Below are 24,177 nucleotides of genomic sequence, written 5' to 3' on the forward strand. Positions count from 1 at the left end.
TTATGTGTCAAAATGAAAATATTACAGTGAGATTATGTTGGCCTTCATTTAGCATTCAATGTTATCTAAATACTAAAGATACCGATACCAGCAAAACATCTTGTTCATCACACTTTTAAAGAAAAAACAGCACAAATGTGAACTTAGGCGGAAATGTTTCAATCAATCTTTAGCCAATGAAATGTCAGAAATTTGTGAAAAATATTACAAATACGCACAGCCCAAGTTGACGCCTTCTAACTAGTCGTTTTGTCCGACCATTAGTCCAAAACACTCAAAGACATTTAATTTAAACTTAACATATATAATGAAAATAGAGGAAAGCAAATTCTCAAATTTGAGAAAAAATTTTGACAAAAGATTAACTTTCTGCCCCTCAACTAATCAATTAATTGAGTAACTGTTTCATTTCTAGGAACTACTTCCTGTTCACAAATATTGAGATTCAATGGCTAAACCAGAGAAACATGAAAACAGAGCCCAAATTTCATGTGCAGGACTTAAATTTTACAGTACGATTATCTCGGCCAGATATTTAAAGAGTAATAAAACATGCTCTGATGACCACTGGAACAACTTTGTAATTTTATAGTAAACTTTTATTAAAACCTTGTATAAAAGTAAACTGAATGTGCAATTTCATCCAGGTATGCAACTAACAATTATTTTTATTATTGATTTTTTTTTTTTGGATTAGTTTATTAAATGTTTGGTCTATGAAATAACAGAAAATAAAGACTGCAGAGTGTCCATCACAATTTCCCAGAACCTTAAGTGATGTCCTTCAAATTCCTGTTTCTGTCTTTTTTTTTTTCTATCTCCCATCTTGACGGTTAAACATTTTCCACAGACAAGAAAAACAACAGCATTAGTTTCTTGAAATTCCTAAATTCCTACGATTTCCTGACAGGAACGTCTACTGGCCTTGTGAATTATGACTTCTGTCTGTCAAGAGCAAAGGTGGAAGTAGTGTGACCCCTGAAGGAGGAGGTTAGGGAGGATGGTTAGGTTCCCAAAGCGTCTGACTTTGAAACAGGAAACCACTACTCGCATCCTGTCTCCTACCAATAGTTGACAGTCGCCACAACCACAATGTTTTTATAATCTTAACCAAGTAGTTTTTGTTCCTAAAAAAAAGGTCATAAAAACATTTTTGTGACAGTAATTTTGGAAGATTGTGTCCTACTGGTAGGGGTGTTGGAGCAGAAAACACTCATGTGCGTCCTTTCAGAAGACAATAACACACGACCCGTTTTGTCGTTTGGTTTTAAGGACTTACCAACATGTAACTGGTCCAGTTTGAAATGGCTCAACCTCGTCTTTGTTGCCAGTTACTGCACTAATGACAGTAATACAATCTACATACCATAACTAGTCATAGTACAGAGAACGATACTCACGGACAGACAAGATGGGCTTCGTCTCCGGCTCTGATCGACCCCTGCCCATGACGTCATCATCCGAATACTCAGATGTGGAATCGCTGTCATCGATCTGCGGAGGACGATATGAGTGAGTGTCTGTTTCCCTAATTTCCCAACATAAACAAGAGTCAGTTTACAAGCTATTAACACAGTGTCTATTTGCCCCGTACGTGATGCAGGGGAGGAAAACATCTGGAAATTACCAGCAACAGCTGGGAGGTGCTTTGGAGAACCGAGGACTTTTACAGTTCACAACCATTCACGAGCCCACATATCTGTCAATGGTAGTCAACTTTGTGAGTGTCATGAGCTGAATTAATATGTGAGACGCTGGCTGGGATGCACGGAGGAAGTAGGAATTAGGAATGATAGGAGCTAAGCAACAGCAAACAGGCAACCCAATAATAATAACAGATTAACATGTGCAGCTACGGATGGAAATCAGATGATTGTTCATGCCTTAAGGCTCTTGGAGACAGTTTTCTAAGGTGCAACAACACAGCTGAGAGATGTCAACATGATGGTTTTGACCTCAAAAAAAAAAGTTATAATGTAAGATAAACTGGCCTGTGATAAAACAGTGCTTAACATTTAATAATATAAGTTTTGGTATAATGTTGTATTCGTCGAGGCTTAAATTTTATGGGTCTCATAGTTTCCTATAATTTTCTAGAAAGGAAATTATATTTAAATGAAAAATCTCATAGGAAGGTCCCTATTAATTACAGCTAAAATGGAGATTCAATTAGTACACTTCCAATTTATTAATTAGAATTAATTAATTGCACAGATCTAGACTCATCTGTGTGAGTGCATACTTATATATAGGCTTGGATTCAGGCAGTAAGCTACATGTGTAGATGTGACTAAGTGTATATTTCATGCATTATATACATCAGTTTTACACAACCATCATTTAAAGTATCATCAGTTCTTTTCCCATCAATTGAATCACTGTAAACTCATAATCAAAATCTAATAAAGTCCATGTTGGTGCTTTATGAAGAGTACAGTCTAGTTGTACTCTTCTTAAAATTCCAGCAGAGGGCGGTAACATCAGAGCAGTCAGTGCCAAACATGAACTATTTCAGCTGTAAATGCAACACAATCAGTTATGTGATATTTCAGACTAATCACACTCAGCCACACAGTTAAGAGGTTTCAGATTATTTAATATGCAGACAGATATACTTCTCTCACACTTATGGTTTCTGCCCAATAAACTTATATGGGACTTCTCTGAAAAACATATGATGATGCATCGCTGTAAAAAAAAACAAAAAACACCTGTATTTCAGTTATTATTACGCTTCGCTCGAGCAGAGAGAAATAAAAAGCATTCAGTGGCAAACATTTCCAGTTTTCTCCTTCTTTTGTTTTCCATTTACGTGGGAGGAAAAAAAAAAAAAGGGCTTAGAGGAGTACAGGAGCTATGAATCAAGGCTGAGTGTTTAAAGCCGGGCTATCGTCCTCAGGCTCATAACTCCTCGACTGGAAACCCCAAAGGCATCAAGCAAGATGACTTCTGCACCCGGGGAGAAACTAAAAGCTAAGGCCCGGCCATTTAGACTGCACAAAGTCTTTTTCTTAGTCAAAGTAAAAAAAAAATGATTGAAGACTCGGTTGTTTCCCTTGTTAATCAAGTACAGTCCTACAGTGACACTTTCATCCAAATTGGGTTTTTTTCTTTACAAGCAGGTGGCCGGAGAGGTATTGGGTAATAAAACAACAGCCCTCTAAATAACGGAGCTATTAACGGTGAATTTATCTTCAAAGTCTAGTATTGTTTAATGAGCTTAAAATGAAAAAAAAGTCATTGTTTCTCTCAACTGAAGGAGGAGATGTTTGTATGGTCAGAAAAGGTCACCAGGCTTTGATTCTCCAGAAACGCTCAAAGCTTTAAACACAACAGGATCAGATCTGTGGATCACCATGTTTTTTGTCATGTGTGCTTGTATACAGTTTGTCATTAGTTTACTACTTTTAACTGTAAAGTTACTGAGTTACAGACGCAATGTGCTGTTTGGTTTCTTGACTTCTCACAAGACAGGAAGCAGGCGGTTCAAATCTAAAACACAATATCTTCCCACAGATATGTCAACATCAGCATATAACGTCTGTCAGCCGACGAGTTACACGAATAACCGCAAATATTTTATTATGGAAATGACAAAGCGAGCGGTTAGTTAGAGAGCGCTGACAAGTTGAACTTGTCAATATTGGTATCAGACTCAGAAATCCAGTATTGGTCAGAATTTACTTAACATGATCTGACATGAGTTAAAATACGTAAATAATCAAAGACTTCAGGAGAGCTAAAGAGAAGAAACTACCTCCTAAAAATTGCCAGGAAACCATTTGAGAATGTGAAAAAAGTTTAAATTTATTGCAAATGTAATCTCTGCTAAATGGAAATGGAAAATTAGGGTTTAAAAATCTCAAAAACTATGTGTTTTGGAGGAAGTTTCAGATATGATCCAGTTTTACACATTCGGTTTGTCATAAAGGCAATGAAGTTACCTCATCTCGAGGACAGACGCCAACATAGAAAGTTTACAGACTTTCTGACAGTGAGACATGCAAATTATAAGAAACACACAAGATTTGACATTATAATAACAGGAATCTGCTGTAGTGAGTGCACTGCAAGCTGTCATATTATCTAGTATTTGTGTCCTCAGAGCCAAATCTGTATCATAGCAGCATCTGCTGAAGTCTATTTTTGAGAATCAATGAAACAAACTAGATCCAGCACGCTGCAAAAAAAACAAAAAGAGAAGAAGAAACACTGCTTCTTATGTCTGTCTTTCAATGCTGGAATATTAACATCACACTCCCTGACTGTAATCACTCTGGATTTACATTATTCTGACACATTATTTTACAGGTTTAATTCTGCTATTAGCTGCCTAAACATACTTCATCATGTCAGAACAAAACCTGTGAGCACATTAACGAGAGATAAAGACTGGAAATGTCGCTGCACTGCATTATTACTGACATTAGTTCCACTTTTTCGCCTACTGGGTGTAAATAGTAGACATTTAACTCCCCCTGACAGAGAGGAGCATTTACTTCTTTAATATTTGGTTTATCTGTCACATCCCTCCAGCCAACATGTTATTAAATACATGAACTTATAGAGTAAGACTTCATTGACTCACCTCTTCCTGCTCTCTCCTCTTCCAGCGCAGCTGAGCGTTGGCCGCCGCCATCGCCTCGATCATAAAGGTGGTGGTCATGTAGCTGAGGGGAGGGTTGAAAGATACGACGGTTAACGAGGTTCACGAGCTGCCATTAATCACACTGATGTTGAAATGAAGTATTTCCAACATCGTCATGGCCATCGGCTGTACAATACAAATGTTCTTCATGCGCTGCAGTAGCACCATGTGTCAAACATCTTTGGACACTTTTTCCCAGTCCTGGTCCAGGATCATCACACAACAGATCACAGGCATGGACTGTAATCTCCCAGAACCGGAACATTTCAGTCATTCAGTGGCTCATTAAATATGTGACTGGAAGGATGTTGAACGTACAAACTCAGAGAAAGATAAGAAAATTTAGCAACTTTAAAAGGTTGCAAAGTAAGAAACAAAACATGATTAACTTTGCGAGGAAAGTTCTGTAAACCTAAGTCAATATGATCCATGTAAAATCCAAGATCAGACTGACGTGCTGTTCAGCTGCAGTGTGTTCAGTGCTGCCTGGAAGCTTTTAGTGTGTAGTATTATGGTATTATGGTAATATCTCCACCAGCAGCACTCTAGTGTGAGTGAAGAAGAAATGTTAAAGGTTTGTATTGAGTTTAATAGAAAAGATCTTTCTCGTTCAGAGTAAATAGTGTGTTTTTGTTACTTTGCCGTTTGCACCGAGCAGTTGTTGTTTTTTCCCAACATATAAGAAGTTTGTTCACCATCTATAGTTAGTTAGTATTTTCAACAATCTTCCCTAAACTGATTTTATGAGCTATTAAGTGACTGATATGTCTGAGTTCTGGGCGACGGTGATCCTGAACAGTGAAATAGTCCAGCAGTGGTGAATCAGTGCTAACTGATGCCTCAGATTAAAAAATTCAAAAAAAAATGGGGGAAAGTTGAAGGTTTACTTGAGGTGTTCAAAAATTGGCGAATCATTTTCACAAATAACAGAAACAACCTATTAAGTCTAAAATAAATAAAAATGTAGACTGGTGAAAATTAATCATCCACATATCAGGTCATTGTCATTTTTATATCTGCAGACTGTTTTGAGTATAATTATTTAAGTAACTATTAGTCAGTATCATAATAATTAGAGAACATAACTGAACTTCTTCATATTCAGAAACAGACAGTTATAAACCTCGTCTTGTTTCATTGTTTTGGATTCTTTATGATCAGAGTACAGTAGACTCTCTCTACTCGGTCGCAAGACTTTTACATTAGTAATTACGTAAAGATTAACAAATTACTCAGCTGCCCGTATAGTTAACTAAATAGCTTTTACAATTTTATTTTATTTTAATATTCATGATTTGTGCTGCGATTTGTTACTTTCAGCCTAATTCACTCTGCATGCATGAATACACTAATTATGTTTATCTTAGATCTTCCTTCAGATAGAGATGTTGTGCCGTTTTATTGCTGAAAGAGAATATAAACTGTAAAAAGAAAGCAGATGTTGCCTCCGCTGTCGTATGACGGACAGAAAGAGCGACGTCGACGTGTTTGAAATGGGAGGCGGAGGTGGAGCGGAGGACGGGTACGACAAGACTCACCTCATAAATCCTAAGAAGGAGATGAGCGCTATGCTGACCACCCAACCGGCTGAAGCGAAGGCTTTGGGCATGGTCAGAGCTCCTGTTCCCACAATCAGATTGAACATGTACACCAGCCCCACCTGGAGAAGACATGACGGAAGGTAAAGATACATTCAAGTCTAAAACCTTTCACTTTCACTTTCACTGACCTCATTCTTCTACAAGGATCATTAAAGTTTATATTAATGACTTCTTAAAGGTCATTTTTCTTATACGCGAAATCTCAGACACACCTGAGGTTACACTAGAGTATCAGGTGTTCGTCAGCACGCTGGTCGATAAAGATCAGACAAGTATTGTCAAGGAAGGCAACTGGGCTAATTGGGAAGCACTTATCCCTATCGGGTAACAGAGTGTTTAAATGATTCAAAGCTTTGGCTTCCTGGAAAAAAAAAACATCTGACCAGCAGAAGTTAATGCTTTGTGACGATGTCATGCTGACATAAGCAAAGTTTAGGACTTAAATGAAGCCGTTAAAGCTGAGTATAGACCATAAAGGGGCCTGGTGTGAAAGAAAGAGGATGTGTAAGCATTTTAGCTTCCTCTTTATTATTCACTCCGCTTTTCTATGCACAATCCATATTTACAAAGAATGTTCAATCAGAACTGTAACTTTCTCTGACCTAAGTTAACATAATGAGCGGGCAATCTATTCGGCTCAAAAGAAGCACGTAGTTCGACGTGAATGTGCAAGAAATTGGAGGAGAATAATACAACTCCTTCTTCTTGTTTAAAGGCAGCAGGGTTTAAAACTTTCCTTTGTATTCATGAATGAATCCACTGCAGCTTCAAGCCCCTAAAGCCTGAAGAAAACTCACATTTTTACAGAGCTCTCACTTTACAGTTACAAGGCAGTTAAACACGCCTGACCTTTAATTATCCAGAGAATTAATTAACAGCAGCATCCTGCATGATACTCACAAATGCGGAGTAGGGTTCCCCTGTGTCTGTGATTCCACCTGCCATGGTTGATGACACTTGTCCTCACCTGAAGGAAAAAATTGTTTATCTTTGTCAAAACTCATATTTCCTTTACTGACAGTGCAGTATTGACAAAATAGGTTGTACAAAGTTTATAATGTAAGAAAAAGAACTCCAAAAAAAAAAGACAACAAGTGGTTTCCCATCTCTATCTTGCATGGTAAAACGAACTCCAGTCACATATCTAGTAATTTAATATTTATTTTTAAATTATCAAAAAATCACATGAGTTGAAAACTAGATTCAACACATTTCTGACTTCTTACAGGTCGCTTTTTAATTCGGCATAAACATGATCCACAAAGCAGCACGGATTATATATGAAAAATAGTCTTTTCCCACATGTTTTCTATCTATTATTACAGTCCTATGTGGTTACAGCGACTATAGGAACTGCCAACTCTTTCTTTCTTTCTAACATTTGACGGTATATTACTGTTACAGTATGTGTATCTAATTGTAACAACTATAAAATTCAGTTTTAGTCACAGCTTTTGTAGTGATCTCGGTGAGCTGACTTTGCCTCGCTAGCATCGCAGCTGGCAGCTTCCTTATCACACAAAACTATGTCGGGATATCATGTAAATGAATGTGACTGTTTCTAATACGCTGGTAAAAGTGAGAATTATCCCGTGGCTAGCTTCGCGACTGACTGTCGTCGTTTTAAACAAAAGTAAACACCTCACCTTACTTCTCCCCAGTGTATCTCGCTAACTTAGCTGTTAAGCTAGCAGGACGCTCCAAGCTGTCAGTTGCATCAAATCCACACTAAATAAAAAGCAGAGCCATGTCAGCTAGCTAACATGAGCCGTTTCTTTGTTAAGCAGGAGAAGGGAAGTCAGTGTAAAACGAAAGCTCCGACAAAAACACTTTCCCATGGGCTAGCGAGGACCTTAGCTACCAGAGGCAGTAAACTAAGCATCCAGCTGACCGCACGTCAAGCTACATCTAATACAAAACCACATTTCCGGTACTGGATTTCAAAATAAAACTTCCTACATAACCATGCCTTTATTGCGGTGTTGGGTGACATACTGGCGCTTTTACTCTGAAGGCCATATAGGTTTGGGGTTGTTATTATTATGTTTAGCTTGATGCCCTCGTTAGCTGGTTCGCTCTGTCAGTTGTTTACTTCAATGCCGTATACGGCTGCGGTTTACTCGAGAATTGATTGAAGGGGCCCAATGAAGTCACATGTTTTATGTTTGTGTTCATCCGCGCTGTCAGATATCGTTACACTGACAACAGGACGTTCATCATTAACTACCTTCAGTATACTGAACATTATTTTAATGCACGTTGGTTAAATCAGCAAATCTTTAAATTGTGTTGTTCCCGGATTTTTTTTAATCACCCGCCCCTCCGTGCTGCCCAGGCTGTCAAAAGGACCAACCCTTTACTGGCATGTATTGTCATATGACACGTGTACATGTCATATGACATGCACACCTGTCTGTGCTCCCATTAAATATCCATCCACAGCAACATTATACTTATTCTTAATACTTTGAATCAGAATCAGATTTATTCGCCAAAAAGCAAATTCAGTGTGGTCCAGATGTCAACAGAAAAAGCAATAAACATGAATATTAAACAATAAACATAAACACAAACATAACAGTGTAAGAAAAAGAGGGATAGTACTTTACAAAGATGCTGGGGGGTGTATTATGTGTGTGCAAATATAAGTATATAAATAGAAGTATAAAGACTGTGTGTGTGTGCATGTTGACATGATAAAGCAGAATATAAATAGAAGTATGAATACCAATGTAGATATAAACATACATTTGAGTGTAAATAAACTATGTGTGTGTTAACAGGATATATGTGTACAGTTAACAATTAAAAAAATAAAATCAGACAGACAAAGACACAATATGAATTAGAAGGATAATTAGAGGTGAAGTGGAGCAACGAACAACCAGCTCTTCAGAGTGTGTCTGTTGATTCAGATGATATGAAATGTGTCGTTGTTGTTGCAGTCTCAGAATAGCTTTAAAGATCTTTTTTTATGGTGGGTCCCTCCAAAAATCATTACATTTCACTTTAATTTAAATTCATTAGAAATTAGTTAATGGACAGTTTTCTTCAGGTTCCTCAATACAGCAGCTGTTATTCTTACAATAGGGTCATAATACTTTAATACGGGTATTTAGGCAAAAAAAAAAAAATCCCATTATACAAAAATCTTCCATCACAAACAGCATATAAACACCAAAACCCCTTACCTCCCCCTTACTTTTACCTCCTGTTACCTACACTACTATACATAAATTAATTTTCAAAAGAGGAGGAAATGCTTGTAATATACACACATCAATAAACGTACACTCTTTTAGTTAAGAACAAAGATCAGGAGGGTGAACATGACTGAAAAATACCTGTACTTGGGGAATATTTTCAACAAAGTTTGTAAGATCATATTAATCGAAAGTTCTTTAACGTTTCTACACTGAGATTTTCTTTCCTTGCCGGTTTGTTTTTATTAAAAATTAAAAGAGGGATTGAATTTAATTAGTCAGATTTAGCTGAGGTTCGTGTGAACAATAATGCCACTATTGTCCGTACTGTCAGCGAAGCAATAGTGTGACTAATCCGTTTAAATGATAGCATGAACTGACATCACCCCATAATAATCCTGTTTATTGGATTATCCAGAAGAATCTGCTGGGAAAAGGTTCTTTTTCCCCACTCTGCCGGTCTTGACGCATGAATCTGCATCTTGTAATTTACAGTATAACAAACAGTCAATCGTCACACATCAAACAACCACAAATATTAACACAAATCAACTTGATCTTGAACTAAGAACATATCATCTCTCATCCTGATACTGTACATAACATAATTTTCATGCTATAATCTGTATTTTGTACTTCAGTTCTTAAGTTAATAAGATCTATTCTGCACTTTAAAGGAGAAGGTTAGCCAGAGCACGTATTGGCAGGTCGTATATACGCGCATCATCTAGTTGTCAGTCTCCAACTATGGATTCCACAATATAAACATGCACGTCATAAAAATGACACAAGTTAAAAAATAGAGGACAAAGAACACAGAGTCTATGATTTCAGCCAGACGTCTGTAGTATCCAGGCTTTGTCTTGACGTTGTCTCGTCTTCCAGCTTCCTGTTGAGCTGCTCTCACTTCCTCCAGGATTTGTTTCAGCAGATCTTTGGGCCAATCCGAAGGAGGGTAACTCTTCTCCGGTTTCACCTCGCCTGTCTCTTCTTCAGCTCCAACTGGCTCTGTGTGTGAGAAGATAATTCAGCGCTTGTAGGTTGACTGATGCATCTGTTTTTTACTTTAGGAATCATGGCTGATATTCCTATTCCCTGCTAAAGTCAATCAGTCCCAAAAACAAGTCTTTTATCTGGCCTAATTGCTGAAGAAAATGCATCATCTGATCTGGAAACCATCACATATTGAACTCAAGCCTGACAGGATGAATAGATCTGAGTATCAAGCTTCAATACTTCAATTAAACTGGCAGTTTCATAGTCTCATTAAGATATTTACTGATATGAATCACAATTTTCATTGCTCAGAGTAAAAGGTACTGATAAAAAAGATTTATTCTGGCATTGGTACCAAACCTAGTTACTACTGTATCGGCAGTAGTATTGAAAAAAAAAAGTAAATTATACCCAGATTAAAGGATGAAAGAACAACAATCCGTCCTCTGAAACTTGCAAAGTTAAACATGTCCATGTGTATCACAATGAAAACAAAGGATAAAACTTGCATTATTTAGTTTTGGTTTTAGTCTGTTCATGAGATTTGTCGACAATAAGAAAATATAAAATATGACCAGCCTTTTCTTTTAAATTTGATAAACACAAGAAAAAATATAATCAGCATTAGATTGGTTCCTCCATGGTTTCATTTGTTTCTGACTATAAAAAAAAATATATTTAAATGAACGATTATACAAATGTATCATCTCCAGTGTGACCACCACATATAGTTTAAAATACTACCTGCCTTTGAAATCTCCATTACAATACCAGGATGAAAAACGGGCTGAAAAAACTCACCTTTCTGATGGTCGGCTTCCATCTGAATATCCACATGAGCATCGACTGAGCTTTGAGCCTTCTTACCACAGGGACCCTCAAGGTCGATGAGGAAGCTCACCAACATGGCCTCCAGGACGCTTACCCCCACCAGGGTGAAGGTTGTAACACAGTAGGTAGCTAGAATAAAGGTGCAGAAACACTACTGGTGAGACGGGGGTGTTGACAGTAGTAAAAAAAAAAAAAAAAAGCCTACAGTTAAATCACCTATCAATGGCAGCCTGTCTTCAGTGGACGGCAACATGTCCTGAAGAATCAGCAGTAAGACGGAGATGGACAGGAGTACGGTCACTTTGAAGCTCAGCTTTTCACCTCTGGCCTCATGGATGAAGAAGGAGGCCAAATCCAGAACCAGTAAATAGAAAAGGGGCAAGATTAAGATGATCACATAAAGCACTGGTTTCCTGGTGATTTTGACCTGCAAGAAACAGTCAAATTTAACGACGACGCTCGGAGAAGAGGAGAACTTCTAGAAGCTCAAATTTCATGTCATATCTTACCATGTATACAAGTCTTCTTTGAGTATGTGTGTATTGTTCAACTTCCATGTTAGTGAGCTGCCATTCTCCCTGCGTAATCATGATCATCTCAGAGTATTTAGTCAGGATCGTGTCATTGTTGAAGGTTCCAAGGTTTATAGTTTTCTCTGAAGAAGAAGAGGAAGAAATAAACAATTACATCAATTATATTCACAAGCAATGCTAGATGTAAAAAATAAAATAGGTGAGTGTGCAGTTTACAACATTTACCTTCAGAGTTCATGGAGGAAAATGTGATATTACAACTTTGCTCATCGAAGGGGAAGCGGAAAAGATTGAGCTGACAGGTGGAGGTCAGCACCTGACGTGAGTCGGCGAGCACCAAACCGCTGGGAAACACACCGACAAACTGACTCTTCTCACTACTCCCAGCATCGGAAGCGCTGATGGGAACAAAGGAAGATTTATAATAGTAAACGGAGAGAAAAGAGAACGTTCATTTATCAATTGAGATCTAAACATTTTTTCAGAACCAGGATTAAAGTTCAGTATTTAGAGCAGAATCGCAAAGATATTTTTCTCTAAAGCACACTGAAAAACATTATTATTTTCCTATTTCTTTATATAAAACACTCATGTAAATGGACGAGAATCAGGACGTATGTACACACAATTTTAAGCCATGTGAGGAAACTGAAGGTTGTTTCATACAGCAAGATGTCCAGTTAAGCCAGGCTTATATCAGTATTTCATTTATTTTGATGTTTAATAATGCAGTTTAAATAAGTCTCACCTGAGTTAGTCATTAAATCTTAATCCTCCAGACTAGCCTTAAGGGTGTTTTATGAAGTGAGATTACCAGTTAAACCGTGTTTCTTTCAGTAAATTGAGCTTAATTTCAGGAAATTCAGTTTCATAAAGGAGAAGGGTTGCTGACCTACAAAACGCTGCCAAAAGTTAATTTTCTTTGTTTTTTGAAGTGATTTCACTTAGTTTTTGCTGCAATATTTTACTCTCCTTATAATCTATTACAAACGAGCTGCTTTGTGGCTGTAAACATCACAATTTTGTCTTTGCATGTCCGTTTTCTTTACTGTGAACCGATGAGATCTGTGCTCGATGTCTTAAGTCTGTGTTTTAAAGTCATGAACGAATAGTTTTTAAACTCAGGCTTGCCGAAACAACAGTTAAATCCTGGTTCAGTTTTCACAATACATGTGATGAAATACATGTGATATATTATGTAATGAACGATATTGTACGTACTCCTCTTGGATGGTTATATCAGGGATCCAGAGCATCGATCTCGGAACGGTCAGCATGTTTATCCCACAAAAATCAGACGAATTCCAAGTTAGGAATTCATTTGTCCAACGCTGCGTAAAGAAAAATCCGGGCTTGAAAGATTTTACATGATGAGCAAAGTCAGAAAACTAAAAGCGAAATGATGCTGAAGTAGATACGTGTTGTGATGGAACCACTCATTGAAAATGAGTCTTACCATCTGGATCCAGATGTGGGTCTTAATAGTCTGAGACTTCTCATCCTGCAGACAATCAGCAGCACTGTGGTAAGTATTTGGGGGCGGGGGGTATTTTCAACAAAAATAGATGTTTAATAGAAGAAAATCAATTAATCCAAATTAAAAAACACTTTTTCTCACTTAAATCTTGTGATATCTATCCATGCAAGTAGTTTGGGGTTTATTTTCCCAGGTTTTGAGATATCTGTGCCTGAGATTTCTCTACCCTCACACACTTAAAGGTGAACAGAGTTGAATTTGTGGTACTCACAGCACTGAAAACATGTAGAAATGTAGATACAACGCCCTGATTACTCTCACAGACCTCAGTGTCGACAAATTTCACTGGAACTACTTTCTACCGAAGAAATAGTTCCTGTAAGAGAACTGTCCACAGCGAGGTCTGTGCATTATCCAGAGTAAAATAGTTTTTTGATAAAACCTGTGCACATAAAACCAAAACTACCTACATGACTGGATGTTTTCCAGTGTTTTGTGTGAACTGACCCTTTAAAATATCAACCCAGGGTCTATTTAATATACACAGAGGACTATAAATACACTTACCACTTCTAAAATACCAAACAACAACATGTCCATCTGAACTAAAGTGGATGTAGTCCAGTTTTTCACAGGTCGCATGATTGTTAGAACGTTGTTTGTTGTCGACAGGTTTAAGTGATTCAGAAGACCCAAGTAGGAGCAGTCTGGAGTCTGACTGCTGGAAATACCTGCTGGGAAAGGAGAAAAATATACTTTATAAGCAGAGAAAACACTCATCTGAACCTTCAGAAGCAGACACAAACCCTACAGCATCTTCATTCCATCTTTATTCAGCTCAAGGAGCAAAAAAGAAACCTTTAATAACTCACCAATTAAAGCCAGGAAAGCTAGAGTCCTGAGAGCTGCTGACATGGCTGTTAGTCTGATGCTTCCAGCTTAATCTGAGCAAACCCTTTTAAACTGCAACACTTCTTGTATAAACAGAAGAACAATACAACATTTAGTGCGGAAGAGGAATCAACAGGTGTTCATCTCCAGTGTAAGAACTGGATTTGGTGACATAATACAAATCACCTGTACGTTTCTATTGTTGACCTGCAGCCGAGGCAGAGAGTCAACATGACTCAGTGTGCACACCGCGGTCGAGGGGAAAACAGACACGTGACAGGAAATGATTCAAGGTTTTTAATTGGAAAGTAAAAAAAAAAACAAAACCCTGCACATAAGAAAGTAAACAGCAATGTTTCAGCAGCACATTTCAAGATTTAAATAATAAAGTCTCCCATGTCTGCTCACAGTTTGTGACAGTCAGACAGAAAACATTTTTCTTCATATGATTGTGGTTGAAAACTAAAAAGATCACAACTTTCTTGCAAAGTGCAAGTTACAGACATTAAATTTGTTATACTTGAGCATCAAAGTTTAGTCTTGATTTTCTGTAGTTTGACTAATTCATCTTAACTCGAGGTTTCTAAAGACAAGGTTGAAAGATTTTAAGTGGATCTTAAGATTAATTTATTAAAAAGTTATATTTCTAATTATGCAAATGCAAGAATTTACATGACAAACTGTTAACACTTCCCCAACACACGTTGAACATATAGTAGTGGCCCACATTTCATCCATTATAACTGCATATATGTAGACACACAGTGGCTTAATGAAGACAGTTCATACATCACCACATATTATCCCTAAAGAGTAGAAAGACTAGTCGTCCCTGTTCTCCTGATTTGAAGCTGAAACATCCCTTGATTTCCCTCAAAAACAATGTAAATTGCAGCTATTCTTATTTAAAGATAGAATCATTTGTTTTGTGCCTGTGAAACTGTGAAATGAGTCTAAACACATTAAAAGTGCAACGGAAGAAGATTTGGGGGAACAAATGAGCGCTGTGACTAAGTCAGGAAGTGTGTCTATAAAGAGCATCTCAACTGCAGCTGAAAATCTTGTTTCTGCTGAACTCTTGTGGTTTAACTTCTCACCTCGCAGCACTGCTGAGTACAAACGATCCTCAGGGTGTGTCAGGAACTCTTCTTCTGATCACACACAACTACAACAACAACACACTCTCTTGTCTTTAAATTAAAAATACAGCATCATTAAAACCAACAACGTATCTTTTTTTTCCCTCTTACTCTAAATCATCTTCTTTTTCTTTGTAAACAAACCTACGTTATACAACTTTTTTTTTTGCATGGCTGCTGTAGCAACAATTTATTTCCCATTAGGATTAATAAAATACTCAATCTAACTTTAGTTGTTGCAGAAAATAAACAATAACAAGTCTGGTCATTGTAATAGTTCATAGAAATAACTCTAACTGTCTGTTTGTCCAGATTATGAAGGAAAAAGAATTTGAATTTATGTAGAATTTGAAAATTTCCATTTTTTGGCACCGCTTATAGTCGTATCAAAAAGGTCACAGTGGCAGACGACGATGTTCTACCGACTCAGGCAACAAAACTTTGGCACTAAAATGATCCTCCAACTGCAAATCACTGGTCAGACACACAAAGGAACTTTGTGTTTTTCATGATTTATTTTAATCTGCTACATCCAGCTTTAATTGATTGATTGATATTTTTGTTTTTGTGTGTCCAGCCAGTCCAACAGATGCAGATTTATTTATTTAGAAGGTCTGGATACATGTTGGTAAAGGTTTAGGGAGCAGTGAGGTCTCAGGGGAAGATATCGGTGGGCAGCTGGAAGTCTTTGAAGGTATAAAAGGAGATGTCTCCGTGGTCCACCACAGCAAAGACCACCGGGATGTCTCCGCTCTGGAAGGCTAGCAGCTTGATAGCTTGCAGGTCGGGCACGGGACCGTCGAAACTGGGACACGACAGAGAGAGAGTCAAATTATGTAACAGGAGACAGGCCAGCGTATTCTGAAACAATTAATCAATCAGTCAATCAACAGAAAACGAACCAACAATTCATTCATCAAGTAAAAATGTCGAACATTTGCCAATTCCAGCTTCTCAAATCTGAGCATTTGCTACTTTCTCTGTTTTGTATCATTATAAAATAAATCTCTTTGGGTTTTGAAACTGTGACGGGCATTTCTCACTATTTTCCGACATTTTACAGAAGAGCCTGGACATAGTTTTATATTTTTTGCCAATTCTGAGCTTATTCTTTCAGTGAGTATCAAGTGTTATACATCATATGATTCAGGGGAACCTGTTCCTTTCTTTCTGATGCAGTGTGAAGTTACCATCATGCATTACCTTTGTGTGAGCATACCATGTTTGACAAGAAAATCCACCTTTTCCTCAGTGAGTTACAGCCATTTATTTGCATATTGTCCTGGGTGTTTTTTTTAGTAAACAATGTGACAATATGTACATGTTAATGCTGTCTTTATATTTTGGTCAATATAAACTCTGAGAGTAAATATCAAAGTGTTCTATATCACTGAAAAACAGACAACCTGATCTATTGATATATGGAAGACTGCAGTCGTTAACTTTTTGTGTAGTGGGTGCTGTACAGTGACTCGAGTGAAGCCTGTAAGCTAACAAGCTTCTGTTCCTGTATCATGTGATTGCACGCACAGTAAATCAGCCCTGATGGTCATAAAGGCACCTCGGAAAGCTGAGAATCTCACAGTTGAGACAAAAGAAGCCTGTCAATATCATAAACTAAGATACTAAATGTTTTGTAGAACATGGTCTAGCTACACTCAGGAGGGCTAAATTATTAATCAACAGGCTAGTTGGTTAACTGCATCTCTATCACAACCACTGAAAGGCAGAAAAGACAAAAGCTCCATTCATTTCAAACAACTGTGATATTTATTTAAATTGAGTCAGAAGTCTGTTGTTTTCTGTAAGCCAATCTTGAATAAACATCACTTCTTACCTGCAAACACACATGCGGGAGTAAGGTTTCCCCGGGTTGCTCTTCTTGAAATCAGCCACCGAGTCAGGTTGGTAAACACTGAAACAAATCCTCCACTCGTCTGAACCTTTCAACCTACGTGGACAAAAACACAGAGGTCATCAATATTTCCTGAACGATGCGCTCTCCATTCATGGTACAATACAATACGCTCAGCTGTACGAGCGGCACAACGAGTCATTGACAAACACCGGAGTTACAGCATCACGCTCCTTTGTTCCTCCGTCCTTTGTAGGTTAGTAAATTAAAGATCATGACTTGTGATAACAGAAATACAAGCTCAGTTCACATAAAGTACAAAATCTGATTTATTTTCCTTCACAAGTAACTCGGAGTTGATGTTTTCTAATCACAACGAATACAAGTTCACATAAGGTCGCATTTTTTGATTTACAATTTGGAACTGCAAACCTACAAAGTCTATTTCAAGTCTCAGATTGAAATTTGTCAGTGGATCCATGAAAATAACTACTATACTACACTATACTATATAACATATAGTTTTCTTGGATAAACCATGATCTTAAACCTAATGCACACAAAGGTACAACAAACACTGAATCCATTTATTAACTGCTCATGTTGTAGCTGTCAGAATTTAACACTATGTGAGCTGCTTTCTGCTGACATGTCTGTGATTTCACCACCTGATATTAGACTCAGTCAGGAGGAAACATCTGATCATTTAATGATGTTAAAGACCATTTGTACATCTCTTCAATCATACGGTGTAATCTATAACCAATAAAATGCCAATCATAAGCACTTTCCTCACTTTATTTTACATTTAGTCTCCCCTGATTGAACTGCTGTCAGATAAGGAAAATCATTTTCACATTTTTTTAATCAATACAACAATAGGAACAGAAGTAAGTGATACCTGGAGGCTCCCTCCAGCAAATGGGTGGATTTAATCACACTGATTTTATCCAGCAGCTCCCCTGGAATAAAAAAAACCCCACAAATGTTTAAGATCAGAAACAACTGATAATGTAGATCAGACTGAAGGAGGTCAAGCATGAAAGTTTATTCTTGACACTGGAAAGGCAAACAAACAAAAAAAAGATCAAGAAAGTAGATTAACTGTTTTCACTCTATATGTCAACTCACCGGTGGGGATTTGTTGTCTTGGGTCATGTAAAGGAGCGACTTCGCTGTTCCACAAGTGTGCCTGTTGACCTTTACGCTTCCTCTCTCGCCTTGCCAACAGATCCCGATACTCTGCCCAGTTTCTGCACTGCCGAACCTTGAAGAAGGAACGTGATCCCCCCCGTGATGTGCCCCGTTAATACCACTTGAACATAAAAACTGATGACATTGCAAAACCTAAGAAGAGAATGAGACATTTTTCTATATGTTGAAGCTGCTACAAACCTCCTTGTCTTTGTTGACATCCCAGTGATGCCTATGCTTGTCCTGTTCCCTCTCCTTTGCCGACATCTTTACCTCTCGTAGGTTTATTCTCTGCCTCCAGGGGGCGACGTCACAGTCTCCCACAGCCAACGCCCCGGGCAGCAGAGAGGAGTCCGGGGAGGCCAGGCAGCTGGAGAGGCGCTCGCCGGAGCCCAGGTCTGGGAAAAGGATGGAGCTGAAGTCCCAGCGTGCGGAACCCGAGGCGGCGTGGTGATCCGCCTGATGGCCTGAGTCCCCGCCAACATCCGTCACCCACCAGGTCCTGCCCTCGCATTTATCCGCTGGACTTGTAGCTGAAGCCTCTGGAGAGGTCGTCACGTGCGACTCAGGAAGTGTTTTATCCTCCTCGCCTTCATGGCTGCGTTCATCCTCCTCCATCTTCTCTGTCGTGGATGCGTCTTGTGCGTCAGTATGACTGCAGAAAAGACACTCGTGAACACCAGTTATGGAAAATTTCACATGTTTGAACAAAACTTTACAGATAATGAGCTGCAATACAATTTGAAATTTGCATGCCTTCATAATAATCATTATTAAGACATGAATGGCCATAAAAAGCTGTTTTTATTACTTATTAGTTCTCTGTGCAGTGCTACTACTGTGTTCTTATGACTTTATCCTAATTGCATTTATTCAATTCTAGATTTGTATTAATTTTCTTTTGATCCTCATAACTATGTGTGTGTGTTTGTGCTCTATAAATAAATTCACTTGACATAAATTTGTCAATGAATGATCTCTGCTCTGTACAGTCTGCTCTGTTTCTGAAGTCAGTCACTAATTAATAGGTTGATCAACAGAAAATTAACTAACCCCAGAAGCCATTTATCATCTTCAATTAAATATCTTTAGACTGTTGGTCAGACAAAAACATGTTATTTGTAATCTCTGTAATTGTGAGGGTCATTTTTCTGTATTTTTTAACACTTATAGATTAAACAACTAAAGGGGAAATCCACTGATTTTTACACATCAAAGATCATTTTTTATGACATTGAACAAGCACAGAGAATTTATCAAAAGACATCATTAAGTTGTTTTATGAGAGTTGTAGGATTCAGAGTACAGAGCGCCCCTTAAATTAATCAAAAATATAATTAACAGATTTATCTACAGTGAAAAGAATCACCAGCCTCTACTTTATTAATTGTTCTTTATTAAGCCGATTAACAAGAAAATATAGTCATGTGCAATTATTCTTTATTTTGCATCATCATTACTGCACAACTCTAGTTTTTGCATCTTTTAAATGTGACGGATTGCACTGTGGGATTGTAGCAAACAGTAGCGTACGTGCTACGGACGTGTGTGTGTGTGTACAAAGGAAGTTATTTCCGGGCACAGCCTCTGTTTACCTGGATGTAGGCGTGGGGCTGGTGCTGCGTTTCCTCTTCACTTGTCTCCCTGCTCTGTCATGTGACTGAGGCAGGTTGAGCTGTCTCGCATAGGACGACGGCTCCGAACTGTAAAAAAAAAAAAGACAAAAACAACACCCGCGCTCAGCTGAACTCTAGAGCTCCACAGTAACACAAACCAAAATAACGAGTCACTAAATATCCAGTCAAGCCATGATTAGTTTCCATAAAAAACAAGTACTACTTCAGCTGATTTCACCCATTAATCCCAGTAATAATTTCAGTTCCAGTTAACTGTAACAGCAATCTGACGTGTTTCAACTGCTGCGAATGATCGATCAGTTTCTAAAGAGTGTTCAATTTCATTTTTTACGCCAAAGTCAAGCTAAAGGAGAAGCTATGAACCCATCCTAGGCCCTTTCAGACACTGAACAAGTAACACTGCTGTCTGTTTAAGTAATGCTCTTTTGTTTTTCATCCAATTTGCTCACATATATAAAGTGTTTTTCTAGATGTTAAGCCAACTGCCTGGTATGTATCCACTTGCGTATTTCCTCGCATTTGTATAGAACAGTCTGACAGGAGTAGATTCTAATAATCAACTTGAAATCAGCTCCCTTTCCTCAGGAGATGATAACTGAGAGATACGTTTATAAAAATGAAGGTGAACAAGACGTGCGCTTCATTTCTCGCCGTCTGTTTAACCTCGTGCTGCTGCAGACTTTACATTAACGTGACGGCATTCAGTTCAGACTTGCTGTAAGTTACTTGTTAGTCAGTCTGACCTCGTAACTTTGCCGCTTTATCTGACTCGTGTGTTTATGCAAACCTGAGACCAACATGTAAAACCGCATTTGCATTTATGTAACAAAGCGCATGTCTGAAAGGAGCTTTATAAGCAGGTTTGGATTACAGATTGATGGATGGAATACACTTTTTAAATTTCAGTCTGGACCAACTGATAGTGGATTCCCTAAAGTCTCTTGTTTACCACGTATCACAGCTTGATTATCTCATATTTCTAATGCCGTCTGGATGAGGCATTAAGACTCTATTACCTGGGATCGAACCTGTGCACGACATATCCAAGTCTCTTCAAATGCCCGAACACCTTGGTGATGGAAAAAAAAAAAAAAGGAGGTGTTAAACCAGTTCAGCATTGTGTTTCTTTTCCAGAATATGTATCATACTTTTAATGGTACCTGATATTGCTGGAGGCTCACTGTGTTTGAGGACAGAAACCTCTCATATCCGTCCTGGATGGACAGCGGCAGGTCCTGGTAAAACACCTGCAGGTTTCCCTGTTCACACAGTACATTCATGTCATCAAATCAATATTTCACAGATCATGTGCTAGCGGAAGACTCATGGAGTGTTATACAACTGAATAAATACAAAGAACCGGTGAACCGCATCCTGACAAACAGGTTTTTTTTATCTGTCACTCACACACTCCATTAGGTAGAGAGCCTCTTCAGGGAGGAGATACTGTTTGCCGTTGTCAGAGAAGCCCATCGTCTGCCAAAACTTGCCCTGTGTAATAACATGTCGTAAGATACGTTATAATAACTTAACACAAACAAGAAAAGGAGATCACAGTGTGTCGCTCGGTGTGATCTCGTACTCACAGCTGGAGACTGAAGCTCCACAATCTGGTCACTTGGAACCCACGTGGCCTTCACGAGGCTTCCTCTACAGGAAAATAGAAGACAGTCAGCGATTTTCTTGTGTGTGTGTGTGTGTGTTTCTTACTGTTTTAGCCACCGGCTAGTCTTTCACTTTGTCTGTTTGGTGCAGAGTGAGTAGTGTGAAGTTGGTTTATCAGAGCTGGAGCTGCAAAAATAATAATCAGCAACTTGTTTTGATATCTGATTCATCGTTTCGGTCGTTTTTTTCAAGCAAAAATGCCGAAAATTTGATTGTTTCAGTTTCTTAAATGTGAATATTTGCTGTTTTTTTGTTAATTAAATATCTTTTTGGACTGTTAGTCAGACAAAACAAGCAAACTGAAGACGTCACTGTGGCCATTTTTTCACTACTTTTTCACATTTCATAGTCTAAATGATTAACCGACTGATCGAGAAATTCTCCAAAAGATTAAACGATAATGAAGGTAATCATTAGTTGCAGCCCAAATCAGAGCTTCTCTTCTACTTTTTACTTTAAAGTACTGAGTTACTGTCTCATAATGATACATGATATCATGATGCGGCTGTGAGAAACGTCTGCTTTGAAAACCTCCTCCTCGTCGACGGATGAACGCCTACTCACAGCCTCTCCACTCTCTCCTCTGATATCAGGCTCCAGTGTTCATGTAAACTCTGCTCGAGACGCTCTCTCTGCTCATCCGAGTCATTGGGGAAGAAGTCTTTCTGTCCTCTGACTGGGATCTTGTGACTCCTGGCCCGAGCTGCGAACAGCTCAGATGGACTGGAATAAAAAAAAAACAACAACAAAAAAACAAAAAAAAAGACATCAGCACTTAGCGCCTGTCATGTGACATTTGATGCTTTTAACACTAGATAAAGGCAAAGCATGTAAATATTGACTGAAGCGTCTGGACGTGATGAAATCTAATTTTTAATTGAACTTCTTAGAGTCGATGTAGAGGTGGTCGTCATTACAGTTTAATAAGCTTGTCACGATCAGATGAAAATGAAAGCCACCGTACTTTTTGTAAGAGAGCTTGCAACAAGTAACTCAGTTGAATGTAAGATGTCATATCCAGAGCTTTAAATTAGAGCTTGTTATTGTTATTTGTGAAGTCTTTGTGGGAACACACAAACATTCACAAAAACTGATGCACAAAGTTGCAGAAGTTGCTTCACATTGAATGGAGCTTGTCATATGTATGATAAGTTACAACCTTTTCAGTGTATAAAAAGCTTGTCTGAATTTTGATGCTGAAGGCTGGGAATAAATCTGAGGGGTGGTGAGATGATTAATGGGAGAGGAAAGAAGAAAAAACAAAGTTCTGATACACAAATCTGTTTTCAGTTTTTGGACTTTTTCTCTAATCTTTGATTTTTTTTGCTGAAATATTGGATCATTTGAACATTTATTGAAATGAAAGCATGTGAGAAGTTTAGAGGGAAAAATCACTATTTGGTGGAGCTGTTAACAACTCATAGACATGTGAAATGTGACCCCGACTACACACTGCTTTTTGTAAGACGTCAAAAGCCAAAAAAGGTTGGAAACCACTGGTTTCATCTTTAACAATGTGTTGTATTTTAAAAGCTTGTTATATTATCCATTGTGTCAAATCTTCATCTGAAAAGTAACTTAAGCTGTCAAATAAATGTAGTGTCAAATAAATGTAATATTTCCCTCTGAAATGTAGTGGAGTGGAAGTATAAGGTAGCATCACATGGAAATACTCAAGTAAAGTAGTTAAGTAAATGTACTTAGTTATTTTCCACCGCTGCATGTGACTCACTGCCATAGTTGTGTAAATCAGTTCAAGTCCTCCAAACAGCATTTACCGATTAATTCTCTCTCTTTTTTTTTTTTTTTTTTTACATTAGTTTCCCTTCCTCTTCCCACCATTGTTTTTCACCGACACACACAGAGGATGGCGACAGAGAGCCCAGTGTAGATTACCAATGATTCATAAAACGTCTCAAAATAATATTCTACCACCGCCACACCTCTGGAAATAAACTAACCAGAGCTACGGCTATAAAGCTAGGTTATTTGTCTCAGCAAATTTTAAGTGATGTTTTCCCTGAACATAAATATATCTTGACATAACTCCAAAACTTAGCTAGTTAACAAGACTTGACAGTTAAGGTAAATGAGCCATTTCAGCATGCGGACAGGACAACCGTTAAAGAGCTCAGACGGCTGAGAAAAAGTATAAAAGGGCCGCTGAGTGAGAATGGCAGAAAGGTTATTACTGTCTATCTTTAAATGTATTAATATTTGATAATAAAGGCAACAACAGACCTTAATATTTCACTGTAGAACTTCTCTTGAGTGTCTGTCTTGTTTTGGTCCGCCATGATTACCAACCTCCCTGCCGCACATCTCCTCTGGGTCCTGGTGCCGGTCAGGTTCAGTATTTAGAAGTAGTTATAAACACAGCCAGCAGGGGGCGACAAAGGACATAAAGAGAAACAACAGTCAGGCGTCCAAATGAACAGTGAAAGAGGTTTTCCTCGCTGTAATCACTCCTCCTGTTCATACTGGCTATTAAAACATCCCCTTCAAAT

The 24,177-nt window shown here is 38.1% G+C and overlaps 3 protein-coding genes across 3 annotated transcripts in view; all 3 read right to left on the minus strand.

Moving 5' to 3' along the window:
- Positions 1-8,146, minus strand: part of tmem104 (transmembrane protein 104) — a 57,556-nt gene extending 49,410 nt beyond the window's left edge. Inside the window, exons 1-5 of the mRNA XM_042393638.1 lie at positions 7,896-8,146; positions 7,150-7,216; positions 6,187-6,308; positions 4,589-4,670; positions 1,401-1,494 (exon numbers count right to left, since the gene is read on the minus strand). Coding sequence (XP_042249572.1) covers positions 1,401-1,494; positions 4,589-4,670; positions 6,187-6,308; positions 7,150-7,194 — 343 coding nt within the window. The 5' untranslated portion in view covers positions 7,195-7,216; positions 7,896-8,146. The remainder of the gene's footprint in view (positions 1-1,400; positions 1,495-4,588; positions 4,671-6,186; positions 6,309-7,149; positions 7,217-7,895) is intronic.
- A 1,404-nt stretch (positions 8,147-9,550) lies between these two features.
- LOC121884660 (5-hydroxytryptamine receptor 3A-like) lies at positions 9,551-13,332 on the minus strand. The gene is made up of 7 exons (XM_042393595.1): positions 13,269-13,332; positions 13,034-13,143; positions 12,038-12,210; positions 11,789-11,934; positions 11,496-11,706; positions 11,250-11,408; positions 9,551-10,460 (listed from the first exon to the last, which is right to left on the minus strand). Exons 1-7 carry the CDS (start codon positions 13,269-13,271, stop codon positions 10,198-10,200), a joined length of 1,065 nt encoding a protein of 354 aa, XP_042249529.1. The 5' UTR covers positions 13,272-13,332; the 3' UTR covers positions 9,551-10,197.
- A 1,130-nt stretch (positions 13,333-14,462) lies between these two features.
- On the minus strand, positions 14,463-24,019 carry tsen54 (TSEN54 tRNA splicing endonuclease subunit). Its single transcript, XM_042393312.1, has 12 exons — positions 23,912-24,019; positions 22,235-22,393; positions 21,592-21,655; positions 21,413-21,496; positions 21,166-21,264; positions 21,022-21,074; positions 19,964-20,071; positions 18,570-19,023; positions 18,306-18,441; positions 18,076-18,136; positions 17,157-17,270; positions 14,463-16,124 (listed from the first exon to the last, which is right to left on the minus strand). Exons 1-12 carry the CDS (start codon positions 23,965-23,967, stop codon positions 15,974-15,976), a joined length of 1,539 nt encoding a protein of 512 aa, XP_042249246.1. The 5' UTR covers positions 23,968-24,019; the 3' UTR covers positions 14,463-15,973.
- Between the last annotated feature and the right edge of the window lie 158 nt (positions 24,020-24,177).

Source organism: Thunnus maccoyii, chromosome 18 (genome assembly GCF_910596095.1).
Source record: "Thunnus maccoyii chromosome 18, fThuMac1.1, whole genome shotgun sequence".
Lineage (NCBI taxonomy): Eukaryota > Metazoa > Chordata > Actinopteri > Scombriformes > Scombridae > Thunnus > Thunnus maccoyii.